The sequence below is a fragment of the Scyliorhinus torazame genome, chromosome 16 (genome assembly GCF_047496885.1).
Source record: "Scyliorhinus torazame isolate Kashiwa2021f chromosome 16, sScyTor2.1, whole genome shotgun sequence".
In the NCBI taxonomy this organism is placed as follows: Eukaryota; Metazoa; Chordata; class Chondrichthyes; order Carcharhiniformes; family Scyliorhinidae; genus Scyliorhinus; species Scyliorhinus torazame.
In genome coordinates this window covers 84,326,175-84,343,287 of record NC_092722.1, presented here as the reverse complement: position 1 = coordinate 84,343,287, position 17,113 = coordinate 84,326,175, and the positions used below count along the sequence as shown (strand labels likewise).

At 47.8% G+C, this 17,113-nt stretch overlaps 1 protein-coding gene across 1 annotated transcript in view; it reads right to left on the bottom strand.

The window, feature by feature from the left end:
• Positions 1–17,113, bottom strand: part of LOC140392272 (chromodomain-helicase-DNA-binding protein 4-like) — a 125,913-nt gene that overhangs the window by 24,951 nt on the left and 83,849 nt on the right. Inside the window, exons 3-5 of the mRNA XM_072477589.1 lie at positions 2,272–2,416; positions 1,642–1,798; positions 1,013–1,095 (exon numbers count right to left, since the gene is read on the bottom strand). Of these exons, the coding sequence (XP_072333690.1) occupies positions 1,013–1,095; positions 1,642–1,798; positions 2,272–2,416 (385 nt within the window). The remainder of the gene's footprint in view (positions 1–1,012; positions 1,096–1,641; positions 1,799–2,271; positions 2,417–17,113) is intronic.

The window sequence follows — 17,113 nt, the reverse complement described above, 5'->3', positions numbered from 1 at the left end:
GGCAAAGAAACACAAAACAAAATGGGGATATGGATTATAATCCAAAATTGTTGAACTCAATGTTGGGCGAAATTCCCTGTTTGGGAGACTAAGTATTCTACCATCTTGAAAGTAGCGCTAATCCGGAGCAATTCAGGATCCATTAATGGGCTAACACCGACACCACGTGGTACTAGTGCAATTCCAATGTAAAATGGCGTCCGATTCGTCGGTGTCGGGACTAGCACTCGAGAAGCTGACAAGCTGCGGCCACATAGAAGCACTCCACTCCCCACACACACTTGTTCCAGCCAAGAAGATGGTCCTCAAAGAGGGACGCCCTGTTTCGCAGAGGCAGAGCTCCAGACCCTGCTTTATGGCACGGAGGAGAGAGGCTGCCACTTGCCGCCGTTCACCGGGCTTGGGCACAGCCCGTGAGCCCCAATGTGAGGACCGGGCAGCAGCGCCGTAAAACAAGCTGCATGAACCCCCCCTCAGGGTGCCAGGGTTAATTACCAGCACCCGTGCCCCTATTCGAACTCCACAGTGCACCACATACCAACACCCATACAGCCCGCCAGGGCTGGGTGCCCTGCACACACAGCCCACTAGCTGCCCACCCCCTGTCCTTTTGAGTTGGGTGCTCTTTCCAAGGGCCAGTGCAGACCCAATGGGCTAAATGGCCTCCTTCTGCACTGTAAATTCTATGAGACAGAGAGCGAGCGGGTCAGAGAGCGAGCGGGTCAGAGAGCGAGCGGGTCAGAGAGCGAGCGGGTCAGAGAGCGAGCGGGTCAGAGAGCGAGCGGGTCAGAGAGCGAGCGGGTCAGAGAGCGAGCGGGTCAGAGAGCGAGCGGGTCAGAGAGCGAGAGGGTCAGAGAGCGAGAGGGTCAGAGAGCGAGAGGGTCAGAGAGCGAGAGGGTCAGAGAGCGAGAGGGTCAGAGAGCGAGAGGGTCAGAGAGCGAGAGGGTCAGAGAGCGAGAGGGTCAGAGAGCGAGAGAGCGCGAGAAAGGTGACGTTGGGTGGACATTCTCACCTCCTCCTCCGGTTTTCCATTTTTGCTGTTTTGGTCCTTGACGTCACCTTCGACCTCTGACCCCTGAGATTTACTCGTATCCTCTGTTAATAACAGACATCATATCAGAGAGAGTCTCATGCGGGGGTGTAGATATTACAGTCAGGATAATGCAGAGGGAGTTCTGTATTGTACCTGTCCCTGGCAGTGCTCGATGCTGACACTGGGTATAAAGTAGGTTGGACTATAGGAGGGTTATCATGTTCTCCGTTTGTCAGATTCCCCTTTTTCAGAGGGAGCTCTGTATTGTACCTGTCCTTGGGAGCGCTCGATGCTGACACTGGGTATCAAGTGGATTGGACTATAGGAGGGTTATCATGTTCTCCATTTGTCAGATTCCCCCTTTTCAGAGGGAGCTCTGTATTGTACCTGTCCTTGGGAGCGCTCGATGCTGACACTGGGTATAAAGTGGATTGGACTATAGGAGGGTTAATCATGTTCTCCCTTTGCCTGATTGCCCTTTCTCAGAAGGAGCTCTGTAATGTACCTGTCCCTGGGAGCGCTCAATATGACAATGGGTTAGACGAGTGGAGGGTTATCATGATCCCTCTGTCAGATTTCCCCTTTCCAGAGTGAACCCCACACTGTACCTGCTGCTGGTGTGTTGGGTTGCGTCTCTCCAGGTGTTGAGACGGTCGGTGTTTTCGACACAGGCGAACTGGATCGCGAGGACTTCTTGCTGTCTGCTGCCTCTTGCGCGAGCTCGGGCATGCTCCACTGACCATTGATGTGGTCAAACTCCTGAACCTGCAGGGATGGAGAGATTCAGAGGTGCATCCTCTGACAACATCAGCCCCACAACTCACTGCGTCCTCCTCCCACCAGCAGCCCTTGAGGCGGGGGGGGGGGGGGGGGGGGGGGGGGGGCAACATGCCCAGGCTTCGGTTCCATCCTGCCCCCAGAGGTGGCCCGTGCCGCATCAGGGGGCTGAGTTTGCCTTGCACCTGCTCCCTGCCTTGACGGGGTGGGGTCCCCCGACGGCCGGCACCCGTGACCCCAAAACCGATCCGCTCAAAATACAATTGTCCCATCTCGCCTTTAAGGGAAGGGCCCAAAGCCTCGCAGCCTCCCTCCTATTGTATCAACGGGCAATTAATCTGCGTCCAGCCAGGAAAGCCCCCATCACGTCATGATCTTTGGGCGGAGGGGCCGCATGGGCAACGGCAGACGCCTCAATCCCGTGCCGGCCCACCCCCACCGCCCCTCGTGGCCGCCCATACCTTCTTCCGAATGAGCGACATGACTCCGATGCGGGTCAGGACATGTTGGCGCGATAGGCCCTCGCGCGGGACGCCATCGGCGAATGTCTCGGCCCCATCCGCCCCTGGCTCGCAGAGGTGGCGCATGAACAACGAGACGTACGCCCTGATGAGAGAGGGAGAGCGTAGAGATGAAGAGAGAGTAGTGGTTATTGCATGGTGAGACAGGAGATGGCACTGTCAACCAACCATTCCCATATCCCTGTATCAATCCCAAACTAATCCCACTATCTGCTCATATCCCTGCATCAATCCGAAACGAATCCCATTTTCTGCTCATATCCAGGAATAAAGAACAAAGAAAAGTACAGCACAAGCCTGTGCCGACCATGCTGCCCGTCTAAACTAAAATCTTATACACTTCCGGGGTCCATATCCCTCTATTCCCATCCTATTCATGTATTTGTCAAGATGCCCCTTAAACCAATGTTCTTCAAACTTGGGGGCGCTCAGCAGCTGGCTTTTAATAACGCCGGCTGCAAGCGGCCTTTAAAATGGCCGCGATGATGTAAAAAAAATCCAGCCCTGCGCAGTGCAGCCGCTATTTTTTTTTTTAACGGTCGCAGCTTTTTGTTTTATAAGTTCGGGTTTTTTAAAATTCGTTTATTTTATTCATTCGTTTTTTTTTTCCATTTATTTTATTCATTTTATTTTTATTTACAAGTTTGGGGGGCGGGGGGGGCGTTTATTCATTTATTTTATTCACTTAATTTATATTTTTTTCATTTATTTTATTCATTTTTTCCTTTTTTTTTTTACAAGTTTGGGTTTTGATAAAATTTTACAGGAAAAAAATTGCAGAATTTGGACAGATGGAGACTCCATACTTTCCGACACCGGAAGGCTTCACCTCCATCCAACAGGTTCCATGGAGGAGCGTGTACGAGGGCCAAAGGGACCCAAAACCATTTCCTCCATTTTTATCAGCAGCAAACAGGGTAAGAGAAAATGGTGGGTCGCTTAGGTCGGCCGGCGTGGGTCGCGAAGGTCAGCCGGTTGGTAAAAATGGGTCCCCGTAAAATTTTTTTGAAGAACATTGCCTTAAACGTCACTATCATTCCTACTTCCACCACCTCCTCCGGCAGCGAGTTCCAGGCACCCACTACCCTCTGTGTAAAGCACTTACCTCGTACATCTCCTCTAAACCTTGCCCCTCTCACCTTAAATCTATGCCCCCTAGTAATTGACCCCTCTACCCTGGGGAAAAGCCTCTGACTATCCACTCTGTCTATGCCCCTCATAATTTTGTAGACCTCTATCAGGTCGCCCCTCAACCTCCTTCGTTCCAGTGAGAACAAACCAAGTTTATTCAACCGCTCCTCATAGCTAATGCCCTCCATACCAGGCAACATGCTGGTAAATCTCTTCTGCACCCTCTCTAAAGCGTCCACATCCTTCTGGTAGTGTGGCGACCAGAATTGAACACTATACTCCAAGTGTGGCCTAACTAAGGTTCTATACAGCTGCAACATGACTTGCCAATTCTTATACTCACTGCCCCGGCCAATGAAGGCAAGCATGCTGTATGTCTTCTTGACTACCATCTCCACCTGTGTTGCCCCTTTCAGTGACCTGTGGACCTGTACACCAAGATCTCTCTGACTATCAATACTCTTGAGGGTTCTACCATTCACTGTATATTCCCTACTTGTATTAGACCTTCCAAAATGCATAACCTCACATTTGTCCGGATTAAACTCCATCTGCCATCTCTCCGCCCAAGTCTCCAAACAATCTAAATCCTGCTGTATCCGCTGACAGCCCTCATCGCTATCCGCAATTCCACCAACCTTTGTGTCGTCCGCAAACTTAATCAGGCCAGTTACATTTTCCTCCAAATCATTTATATATACTACGAACAGCAAAGGTCCCAGCACCGATCCCTGTGGAACACCACTAGTCACAGCCCTCCAATCAGAAAAGCACCATTCCATTGCTACTCTCTGCCTTCTATGGCCTAGCTAGTTCTGTATCCATCTTGCCAGTTCACCCCTGATCCCGTGTGACTTCACCTTTTGTACCAGTCTGCCATGAAGGACCTTGTCAAAGGCCTAACTGAAGTCCATATAGACAACATCCACAGCCCTACTTGCATCAATCATCTTTGTGACCACCTCGAAAAACTCTATCAAGTTAGTGAGACACAACCCCCCTTCACAAAACCATGCTGCCTCTCGCTCATATGACCACTTGCTTCCAAATGGGAGTAGATCCTGTCTCGAAGAATTCTCTCCAGTAATTTCTCTACCACTGGCGTAAGGCTCACCGGCCTGTAGTTCCCTGGATTATCCTTGCGACCCTTCTTAAACAGAGGAACAACATTGGCTATTCTCCAGTCCTCCAGGACATCAGCCGAGGACAATGAGGATCCAAAAATTTCTGTCAAGGCCTCGGCAATTTCCTCTCTTGCCTCCTTCAGTATTCTGGGGTAGATCACATCAGGCCCTGGGGACTTATCCACCGTAATATTTTTCAAGACACCCAACACCTCGTCTTTTTGGATCTCAATGTGACCCAGGCTATCTACACACCCTTCTCCAGACTCAACATCCACCAATTCCTGCTCTTTGGTGAATACTGATGCAAAGTATTCATTTAGTACCTCGCCCATTTCCTCTGGCTCCACATGGATTCCCTTGCCTACCCTTCAGTGGGCCAACCCTTTCCCTGGCTACGCTCTTGCTTTTTATGTACGTGTAAAAAGACTTGGGATTTTCTTTAACCCTATTTGCCAATGACTTTTCGCGACCCCTTCTAGCCCTCCTGACTCCTTGCTTAAGTTCCTTCCTACTTTCCTTATATTCCACACAGGCTTTGTCTGTTCTCAGCCTTCTAGCCCTGACAAATGCCTCCTTTTCCTTTTTGACAAGGCTTACAATATCTTTCGTTATCCAAGGTTCCCGAAATTTGCCATATTTATCCTTCTTCCTCACAGGAACATGCCGGTCCTGAATTCCTTTCAACTGACACTTGAAAGCCTTCCACATGTCAGATGTTGTTTTACCCTCAAACATCCGCCCCCAATCTAGGTTCTTCAGTTCCCGCCTAATATTGTTATAATTAGCCTTCCCCCAATTTAGTACATTCACCCTAGGACAACTCCTTGTCCACCAGCACTTTAAAATTTATTGAATTGTGGTCAGTGTTCCGAAATGCTCCCCTACCGAAACTTCTACCAACTGGCCGGGCTCATTCCCCAATACCAGGTCCAGTACAGCCCCTTCCCTAGTTGGACTATCTACATATTGTTTTAAGAAGCCCTCCTGGATGCTTCTTACAAACTCTGCCCCGTCCAGGCCCCGAGCACTAAGTGAGTCGCAGTCAATATTGGGCAAGTTAAAGTCTCACATCACAACAACCCTGTTGCTTTTACTCCTTTCCAAAATCTGTCTACCTATCTGCTCCTCTATCTCCCGCTGGCTGTTGGGAGGACTATAGTCAACCTCCAACATTGTGACTGCACCCTTCTTATTCCTGATCTCTATCCATATAGCTCGCTGCCCTCGGATGTGTCCTCCCGTAATACAGCTGTGATATTCTCCCTCACCAGAAACACAATTCCTCCACCCCTTTTACATCCCCCTCTATCCTTCCTGAAACATCTAAATCCTGGAATGTTTAGCTGCCAATCCTGTCCTTCTCTCAACCAGGTCTCTGTAATGGCAACAACATCATAGTTCCAAGTACTAATCCAAGCTCTAAATTCAGCTGCCTTACCCGTAATACTTCTTGCATTAAAACATATGCACTTAAGGCCACCAGGCCCGCTGCTTTCAGCAACATCTCCCGGTCTGCTCTTCCTCAGAGCCATACTGGCCCTATTCCCTAGTTCTCCCTCAATGTTTTCACCTTCTGACCTATTGCTCTGGTAACCACCTCCCTGCCATACTAGTTTAACCTCCCCCCCCCCCCCCCCAATGTGACATTAGCAAACCTCACGGTCTGCATCAATCCCTGTATCGATCACAAACTAAACCCACTGCCCCACATCCTTGTATCGATCAGAAACTAATCCCACTGCCCACATAGAACATAGAACGATACAGCGCAGTACAGGCCCTTCGGCCCACGATGTTGCACCGAAACAAAAGCCATCTAACCTACACTATGCCATTATCATCCATATGCTTATCCAATAAACTTTTAAATGTCCTCAATGTTCACTACTGTTGCAGGTAGGGCATTCCACGGCCTCACCACTCTTTGCGTAAAGAACCTACCTCTGACCTCTGTCCTATATCTATTACCCCTCAGTTTAAAGCTGTGTCCCCTCGTGCCAGCCATTTCTATCCGCGGGAGAAGGCCCTCACTGTCCACCCTATCTAACCCCCTGATCATTTTGTATGCCTCTATTAATGGGCAGCACGGTAGCCTTGTGGATAGCACAATTGCTTCACAGCTCCAGGGTCCCAGGTTCGATTCCAGCTTGGGTCACTGTCTGTGCGGAGTCTGCACGTCCTCCCCGTGTGTGCGTGGGTTTCCTCCGGGTGCTCCGGTTTCCTCCCACAGTCCAAAGATGTGCAGGTTAGGTGGATTGGCCATGATAAATTGCACTTACTGTCCAAAATTACCCTTAGTGTTGGGTGGGGTTACTGGGTTATAGGGATGGGGTGGCGGTGTTGACCTTGAGTAGGGTGCTCTTTTCAAGAGCCAGTGCAGACTCGATGGGCCAAATGGCCTCCTTCTGCACTGTAAATTCTATGATAATCTATGATGATAATCTAAGTCTCCTCTTAACCTTCTTCTTTCCAACGAAAACAACCTCAAGTCCATCAGCCTTTCCTCATAAGATTTTCCCTCCATACCAGGCAACATCCTGGTAAATCTCCTCTGCACCCGCTCCAAAGCCTCCACGTCCTTCCTATAATGCGGTGACCAGAACTGTACGCAATACTCCAAATGCGGCCGGACCAGAGTTCTGTACAGCTGCAACATGACCTCCCGACTCCAGAACTCAATCCCTCTACCAATAAAGGCCAACACTCCATAGGCCTTCTTCACAACCCTATCAACCTGGGTGGCAACTTTCAGGGATCTATGTACATGGACACCTAGATCCCTCTGCTCATCCACACTTCCAAGAACTTTACCATCAGCCAAATATTCCGCATTCCTGTTATTCCTTCCAAAGTGAATCACCTCACACTTCTCTACATTAAACTCCATTTGCCACCTCTCAGCCCAGCTCTGCAGCTTATCTATGTCCCTCTGTAACCTGCTACATCCTTCCACACTGTCGACAACACCACCGACTTTAGTGTCGTCTGTAAATTTACTCACCCACCCTTCTGCGCCTTCCTCTAGGTCATTGATAAAAATGACAAACAGCAACGACCCCAGGACATATCCTTGTGGTACGCCACTTGTAACTGAACTCCATTCTGAACATTTCCCATCAACCACCACCCTCTGTCTTCTTTCAGCTAGCCAATTTCTGATCCAAACCACAAAATCACCCTCAATCCCCAGCCTCCGTATTTTCTGCAATAGCCTACCGTGGGGAACCTTATCAAACGCTTTACTGAAATCCATATACACCACATCAACTGCTCTACCCTCGTCTACCTGTTCAGTCACCTTCTCAAAGAACTCGATAAGGTTTGTGAGGCATGACCTACCCTTCACAAAGCCATGCTGACTATCCCTGATCATATTATTCCTATCTAGATGATTATAAATCTTGTCTCTTATAATCCCCTCCAAGACTTTACCCACTACAGACGTGAGACTCACCGGTCAATAGTTGCCGGGGTTGTCTCTGCTCCCCTTTTTGAACAAAGGGACCACATTTGCTATCCTCCAGTCCTCTGGCACTATTCCTGGAGCCAATGATGACATAAAAATCAAAGCCAAAGGTCCAGGAATCTCTTCCCTGGCCTCCCAGAGAATCCTAGGATAAATCCCATCAGGCCCCGGGGACTTATCTATTTTTAGCTTGTCCAGAATTGCCAACACCTCTTCCCTACGTACCTCAATGACATCTATTCTAATAGCCTGGGTCTCAGCATTCTCCTCCACAACATTATCCTTTTCCTGAGTGAATACTGACGAAAAATATTCATTTACTATCTCGCCTCTCTCTTCAGACTCCACACACAACTTCCCATCCCTGTCCTTGACTGGTCCTACTCTTACCCTAGTCATTCGCTTATTCCTGACATCACTGTATCGATCACAAACCAATCCCACTGCCTCACATCCGTGTATCGATCACAAACTAATCCCACTGCCTCACATCCCTGTATCGATCACAAACTAATCCCACTGCCTTACATCCCCGTATCGATCACAAACTAATCCCACTGCCCCACATCCCTGTATCGATCACAAACTAATCCCACTGCCTCACATCCCAGTATCGATCACAAACTAATCCCACTGCCTCACATCCCTGTATCGATCACAAACGAATCCCACTGCCCCACATCCCTGTATGGATCACAAACTAATCCCACTGCATCACACCCCTGTATCGATCACAAACTAATCCCATTGCCCCACATCATTGTATCGATCACAAACTAATCCCACTGCCTCACATCCCTGTATCGGTAACGAACTAATCCCTCTGCCCCACACCCCTGTATCGATCACAAACTAATCCCACTGCCCCACATCCCTGTATCGATCACAAACTAATCCCACTGCATCACATCCTTGTATCGATCAGAAACTAATCCCACTGCCCCACATTCATGTATCAATCACAACCTAATCGCACTGCCTCACATCCCTGTATCGCTCACAAACTAATCGCACTGCATCACATCCTTGTATCGATCACGAACTAATCCCACTGCCCCACATCCCTGTATCGATCACAAACTAATCCCACTGCACCACATCCCTGTATCGATCACAAACTAATCCCACTGCCGAACATCCTTGTATCGAACACAAACTAATCGCACTACCTCACATCCTCGTATCGATCAGGAACTAATCCCACTGCCTCACATCCTGGTATCGATCACAAACTAATCCCACTGCCCACATCCTTGTATCGATCACAAACTAATCCCACTGCCCCACATCCCTGTATCGATCACAAACTAATCCCACTGCCTCACATCCTTGTATCGACCACAAACTAATCCAATTGCCTCACATCCTTTTATCGATCACAAACTAATCCCACTGCCTCACATCCCTGTATCGACAAACAAATCCCACTGCCCAGCTCTCTGCCTCACATCATTGTATCGATCACAAACTAATCCCACTGCTCCACATTCATCTATCGATCACAACCTAATCGCACTGCCTCACATCCCTGTATCGCTCACCAACTAATCGCACTGCATCACATCCTTGTATCGATCAAACTAATCCCACTGCCCACATCCTTGTATCGATCACAAGCTAATCCCACTGCCCCACATCCCTGTATCGATCACAAACTAATCACACTGCCCCACATCCCTGTATCGATCACAAACTAATCCCACTGCCTCACATCCTCGTATCGATCACAAACTAATCCCACTGCCCCACATCCTTGCATCGATCACAAACTAATCCCACTGCCTCACATCCTTGTATCGATAACAAACTAATCCCACTGCCCCACATCCCTGTATCGATCACAAACTAATCCCACTGCCTCACATCCTTGTATCGATCACAAACTAATCCCACTGCCCCATATCCTTGTATCGATCACAAACTAATCCCACTGCCTCACATCCTTGTATCGATCACAAACTAATCCAATTGCCTCACATCCCTGTATCGATCACAAACTAATCCCACTGCATCACATCCTTGTATCGATCACAAACTAATCTCACTGCCCACATCCTTTTATCGATCACAAACTAATCCCACTGCCTCACATCCTTGTATCGATCACAAACTAATCCCACTGCCTCACATCCCTGTATCGACAAACAAATCCCACTGCCCGGCTCTCTGCCTCACATCATTGTATCGATCACAAACTAATCCCACTGCTCCACATTCATCTATCGATCACAACCTAATCGCACTGCCTCACACCCCTGTATCGCTCACCAACTAATCGCACTGCATCACATCCTTGTATCGATCAAACTAATCCCACTGCCCACATCCTTGTATCGATCACAAACTAATCCCACTGCCCCACATCCCTGTATCGATCACAAACTAATCACACTGCCCCACATCCCTGTATCGATCACAAACTAATCCCACTGCCTCACATCCTTATATCGATCACAAACTAATCCCACTGCCCCACATCCTTGCATCGATCACAAACTAATCCCACTGCCCCACATTCCTGTATCGATCACAAACTAATCCCACTGCCTCACATCCTTGTATCGATCACAAATTAATCCCACTGCCCACATCCCTGTATCGATAACAAACTAATCCCACTGCGTCACATCCCTGTATCGATCACAAACTAATCCCACTGCCCCACATCCCTGTAACGATCACAAACTAATCCAATTGCCTCACATCCCTGTATCGATCACTATCTAATCCCACTGAATCACATCCTTGTATCGATCAGAAACTAATCCCACTGACTCACATCCCTGTATCGCTCACAAACTAATCGCACTGCATCACATCCTTGTATCGATCACGAACTAATCCCACTGCCCCACATCCCTGTATCGATCACAAACTAATCCCACTTCCCAACATCCTTGTATCGAACAGAAACTAATCGCACTACCTCACATCCTCGTATCGATCAGGAACTAATCCCACTGCCTCACATCCTGGTATCGATCACAAACTAATCCCACTGCCCTCATCTTTGTATCGATCACAAACTAATCCCACTGCCCCACATCCCTGTATCGATAACAAACTAATCCCACTGCCTCACATCCTTGTATCGATCACAAACTAATCCCACTGCCTCACATCCGTGTATCGATCACAAACTAATCCAATTGCCTCACATCCCTGTATCGATCACAAACTAATCCCACTGCATCACATCCTTGTATCGATCACAAACTAATCCCACTGCCCACATCCCTGTGTCGATCACAAACTAATCAAACTGCCTCACATCCCTGTATCGATCACAAACTAATCCCACTGCCTCACATCCTTTTATCGATCACAAACTAATCCCACTGCCTCACATCCCTGTATCGACAAACAAATCCCACTGCCCGGCTCTCTGCCTCACATCATTGTATCGATCACAACCTAATCGCACTGCCTCACATCCCTGTATCGCTCACCAACTAATCGCACTGCATCACATCCTTGTATCGATCAAACTAATCCCACTGCCCACATCCTTGTATCGATCACAAGCTAATCCCACTGCCCCACATCCCTGTATCGATCACAAACTAATCACACTGCCCCACATCCCTGTATCGATCACAAACTAATCCCACTGCCCCACATCCTTGCATCGATCACAAATTAATCCGACTGCCCCACATCCTTGCATCGATCACAAACTAATCCGACTGCCTCACATCCTTGTATCGATCACAAACTAATCTCACTGCCCCACATCCCTCTATCGATCACAAATTAATCCCACTGCCTCACATCCCTGTATCGATCACAAACTAATCCCACTGCCTCACATCCTTGTATCGATCACAAATTAATCCTACTGCCCACATCCTTGTATCTATCACAAACTAATCCCACTGCCTCACATCCATGTATCGATCACAAACTTATCCCACAGCATCACATCCTTGGATCGATCAGAAACTAATCCCACTGCCCCACATTCATGTATCGATCACAACCTAATCGCACTGCATCACATCCTTGTATCGATCACAAACTAATCCCACTGCGCCGCTCTATACCTCACATCCCTGTATCGATCACAAACTAATCGCACTGCCCCGCTCTCTGCCTCACATCCCTGTATCGATCACAAACTAATCCCAAATGCCCCACATCCTTGTATCGATCACAAACTAATCGCACTGCCTCACATCCTTGTATCGATCACAATCTAATCCCATTGCCTCACATCCTTGTATCGATCAAACTAATCCCTCTGACACACATCCCTGTATCGATCACAAACGTATCCCACTGCCCACATCCCTGTATCCATCACAAACTAATCCCACTGCCCACATCCCTGTATCGATCACAAACTAACCCCACTGCCCCACATCCCTGTATCCATCACAAACTAATCCCACTGCCCACATCCCTGTATCGATCACAAACTAATCCCACTGCCACACAACGTTGTATCGATCACAAACTAATCCCACTGCCTCACATCCTTCTATCGATCACAAACTAATCCCACTGACTCATATCCTTGTATCGATCACAAACTCATCCCACTGCCTCACATCCCTGTATCGATCACAAACTAATCCCACTGCCCCACATCCTTGTATCGATCACAAACTAATCCCACTGCTCCGCTCTCTGCCTCACATCCTTGTATCGATCACAAACTAATCCGACTGCCTCACATTCTTGGATCGATCACCAACTAATCGCACTGCCCCACATCCCTGTATCGATCACAAACTACTCCCACGGCTCCACATCCTTGTATCGATCACAAACTAATCCCACTGCCTCACATCCTTGTATCGATCACGAACTAATCCCACTGCCTCACATCCTTGTATCGATCACAAACTAATCCCACTGCTCCGCTCTCTGCCTCATATCCTTGTATCGATCACAAACTAATCCGACTGCCTCACATTCTTGTATCGATCACAAACTAATCCCACTGACCCACATCCCTGTATCGATCACAAACTAATCCCACTGCACCACATCCCTGTATCGATCACAAACTAATCCCACTGCCTCACATCCCTGTATCGATCACAAACTATTCCCACTGCTCACATCCTTGTATCGATCAAACTAATCCCACTGCTCACATCCTTGTATCGATCACAAACTAATCCCACTGCCCCACATCCCTGTATCGACCACAAACTAATCCCACTGCCTCACATCCTTGTATCGATCACAAACTAATCCCACTGCCCCACACCCCTGTATCGATCACAAACGAATCCCACTGCCTCACATCCTTGTATCGATCACAAACTAATCCCACTGCCCCACATCCTTGTATCGATCACAAACTAATCCCACTGCATCACATCCTTGTATCGGTCACAAACTAATCCCACTGCCCCACATCCTTGTATCGATCACAAACAAATCCCACTGCCCCACTTCCTTGTATCGATCACAAACTAATCCCACTGCCTCACATCCTTGTGTCGATCACATACTAATCCAATTGCCTCACATCCCTGTATCGATCACAAATTAATCCTACTGCATCACATCCTTGTATCATTCAGAAACTAATACCACTGCCCCACATTCATGTATCGATCACAACCTAATCGCACTGCCTCACATCCTTCTATCGATCACAAACTAATCCCACTGCCTCACATCCCTGTATCGATCAAACTAATCCCACTGCCCACATCCCTGTATCGATCACAAGCTAATCCCACTGCCCCACATTCTTGTATCGATCACAAACTAATCCCACTGCCCCACATCCCTGTATCGATCACATACTAACCACACTGCCCCACATCCTTGTATCGATTACAAATTAATCCCACTGCCCACATCCTTGTATCGATCACAAACTTATCCCACTGCCCCATATCCTTGTATCGATCACAAGCTAATCCCACTGCCCCACATTCTTGTTTCGATCACAAACTAATCCCACTGCCCCACATCCCTGTATCGATCACATACTAATCACACTGCCCCACATCCTTGTATCGATCACAAATTAATCCCACTGCCCACATCCTTGTATCGATCACAAACTTATCCCACTGCCTCACATCCTTGTATCGATCAGAAACTAATCCCACTGCCCCACATCCCTGTATCGAACACAAACTAATCCCACTGCGTCACATCCTTGTATCGATCACAAACTAATCGCACTGCATCACATCCTTGTACCGATCACAAACTAATCCCACTGCCCAAATCCTTGTATCGATCACAAACTAATCCCACTGCCCCACATCCCTGTATCGATCACAAACTAATCACACTGCCCCACATCCCTGTATCGATCACAAACTAATCCCACTGCCTCACATCCTCGTATTGATCACAAACTAATACCACTGCCTCACATCCTTGTATCGATCACAAACTAATCGCACTGCCTCATATCCTTGTATCGATCACAAACTAATCCCACTGCCTCATATCCTTGTATCGATCACAAACTAATCCCACTGCCTCACATCCCTGTATCGATCTCAAACTAATCCCACTGCCTCACATCCTTGTATCGATCACGAACTAATCCCACTGCCTCACATCCTTGTATCGACCACAAACTAATCGCACTGCCTCATATCCTTGTATCGATCACAAACTAATCCCACTGCTCCGCTCTCTGCCTCATATCCTTGTATCGATCACAAACTAATCCGACTGCCTCACATTCTTGTATCGATCACAAACTAATCCCACTGACCCACATCCCTGTATCGATCACAAACTAATCCCACTGCACCACATCCCTGTATCGATCACAAACTAATCCCACTGCCTCACATCCCTGTATCGATCACAAACTATTCCCACTGCTCACATCCTTGTATCGATCAAACTAATCCCACTGCTCACATCCTTGTATCGATCACAAACTAATCCCACTGCCCCACATCCCTGTATCGACCACAAACTAATCCCACTGCCTCACATCCTTGTATCGATCACAAACTAATCCCACTGCCCCACACCCCTGTATCGATCACAAACGAATCCCACTGCCTCACATCCTTGTATCGATCACAAACTAATCCCACTGCCCCACATCCTTGTATCGATCACAAACTAATCCCACTGCATCACATCCTTGTATCGGTCACAAACTAATCCCACTGCCCCACATCCTTGTATCGATCACAAACAAATCCCACTGCCCCACTTCCTTGTATCGATCACAAACTAATCCCACTGCCTCACATCCTTGTGTCGATCACATACTAATCCAATTGCCTCACATCCCTGTATCGATCACAAATTAATCCTACTGCATCACATCCTTGTATCATTCAGAAACTAATACCACTGCCCCACATTCATGTATCGATCACAACCTAATCGCACTGCCTCACATCCTTCTATCGATCACAAACTAATCCCACTGCCTCACATCCCTGTATCGATCAAACTAATCCCACTGCCCACATCCCTGTATCGATCACAAGCTAATCCCACTGCCCCACATTCTTGTATCGATCACAAACTAATCCCACTGCCCCACATCCCTGTATCGATCACATACTAACCACACTGCCCCACATCCTTGTATCGATTACAAATTAATCCCACTGCCCACATCCTTGTATCGATCACAAACTTATCCCACTGCCCCATATCCTTGTATCGATCACAAGCTAATCCCACTGCCCCACATTCTTGTTTCGATCACAAACTAATCCCACTGCCCCACATCCCTGTATCGATCACATACTAATCACACTGCCCCACATCCTTGTATCGATCACAAATTAATCCCACTGCCCACATCCTTGTATCGATCACAAACTTATCCCACTGCCTCACATCCTTGTATCGATCAGAAACTAATCCCACTGCCCCACATCCCTGTATCGAACACAAACTAATCCCACTGCGTCACATCCTTGTATCGATCACAAACTAATCGCACTGCATCACATCCTTGTACCGATCACAAACTAATCCCACTGCCCAAATCCTTGTATCGATCACAAACTAATCCCACTGCCCCACATCCCTGTATCGATCACAAACTAATCACACTGCCCCACATCCCTGTATCGATCACAAACTAATCCCACTGCCTCACATCCTCGTATTGATCACAAACTAATACCACTGCCTCACATCCTTGTATCGATCACAAACTAATCGCACTGCCTCATATCCTTGTATCGATCACAAACTAATCCCACTGCCTCATATCCTTGTATCGATCACAAACTAATCCCACTGCCTCACATCCCTGTATCGATCTCAAACTAATCCCACTGCCTCACATCCCTGTATCGATCACAAATTAATCCCACTGCCTCGCATCCCTGTATCGATCACAAACTAATCCCACTGCCTCGCATCCCTGTATCGATCACAAACTAATCCCACTGTGCCGCTCTATACCTCACATCCCTGTATCGATTACAAACTCATCCCACTGCCCCACATCACTGTATCAATCACAAACTAATCCCACTGCCCCACATCCCTGTATTGATCACAAACTAATCCAATTGCCTCACATCCCTGTATCTATCACTATCTAATCGCACTGCATCACATCCTTGTATCGATCAGAAACTAATCCCACTGCCCCACATTCATGTATCGATCACAACCTAATCGCACTGCCTCACATCCCTGTATGGCTCACAAACTAATCGCACTGCATCACATCCTTGTATCGATCACGAACTAATCCCACTGCCCCACATCCCTGTATCGATCACAAACTAATCCCACTGCACCACATCCCTGTATCGATCACAAACTAATACCACTGCCCAACATCCTTGTATCGAACACAAACTAATCGCACTACCTCACATCCTCGTATCGATCAGGAACTAATCCCACTGCCTCACATCCTGGTATCGATCACAAACTAATCCCACTGCCCACATCCTTGTATCGATCACAAACTAATCCCACTGCCCCACATCCCTGTATCGATAACAAACTAATCCCACTGCGTCACATCCCTGTATCGATCACAAACTAATCCCACTGCCTCACATCCTTGTATCGATCACAAACTAATCCCAATGCCCCATATCCTTGTATCGATCACAAACTAATCCCACTGCCT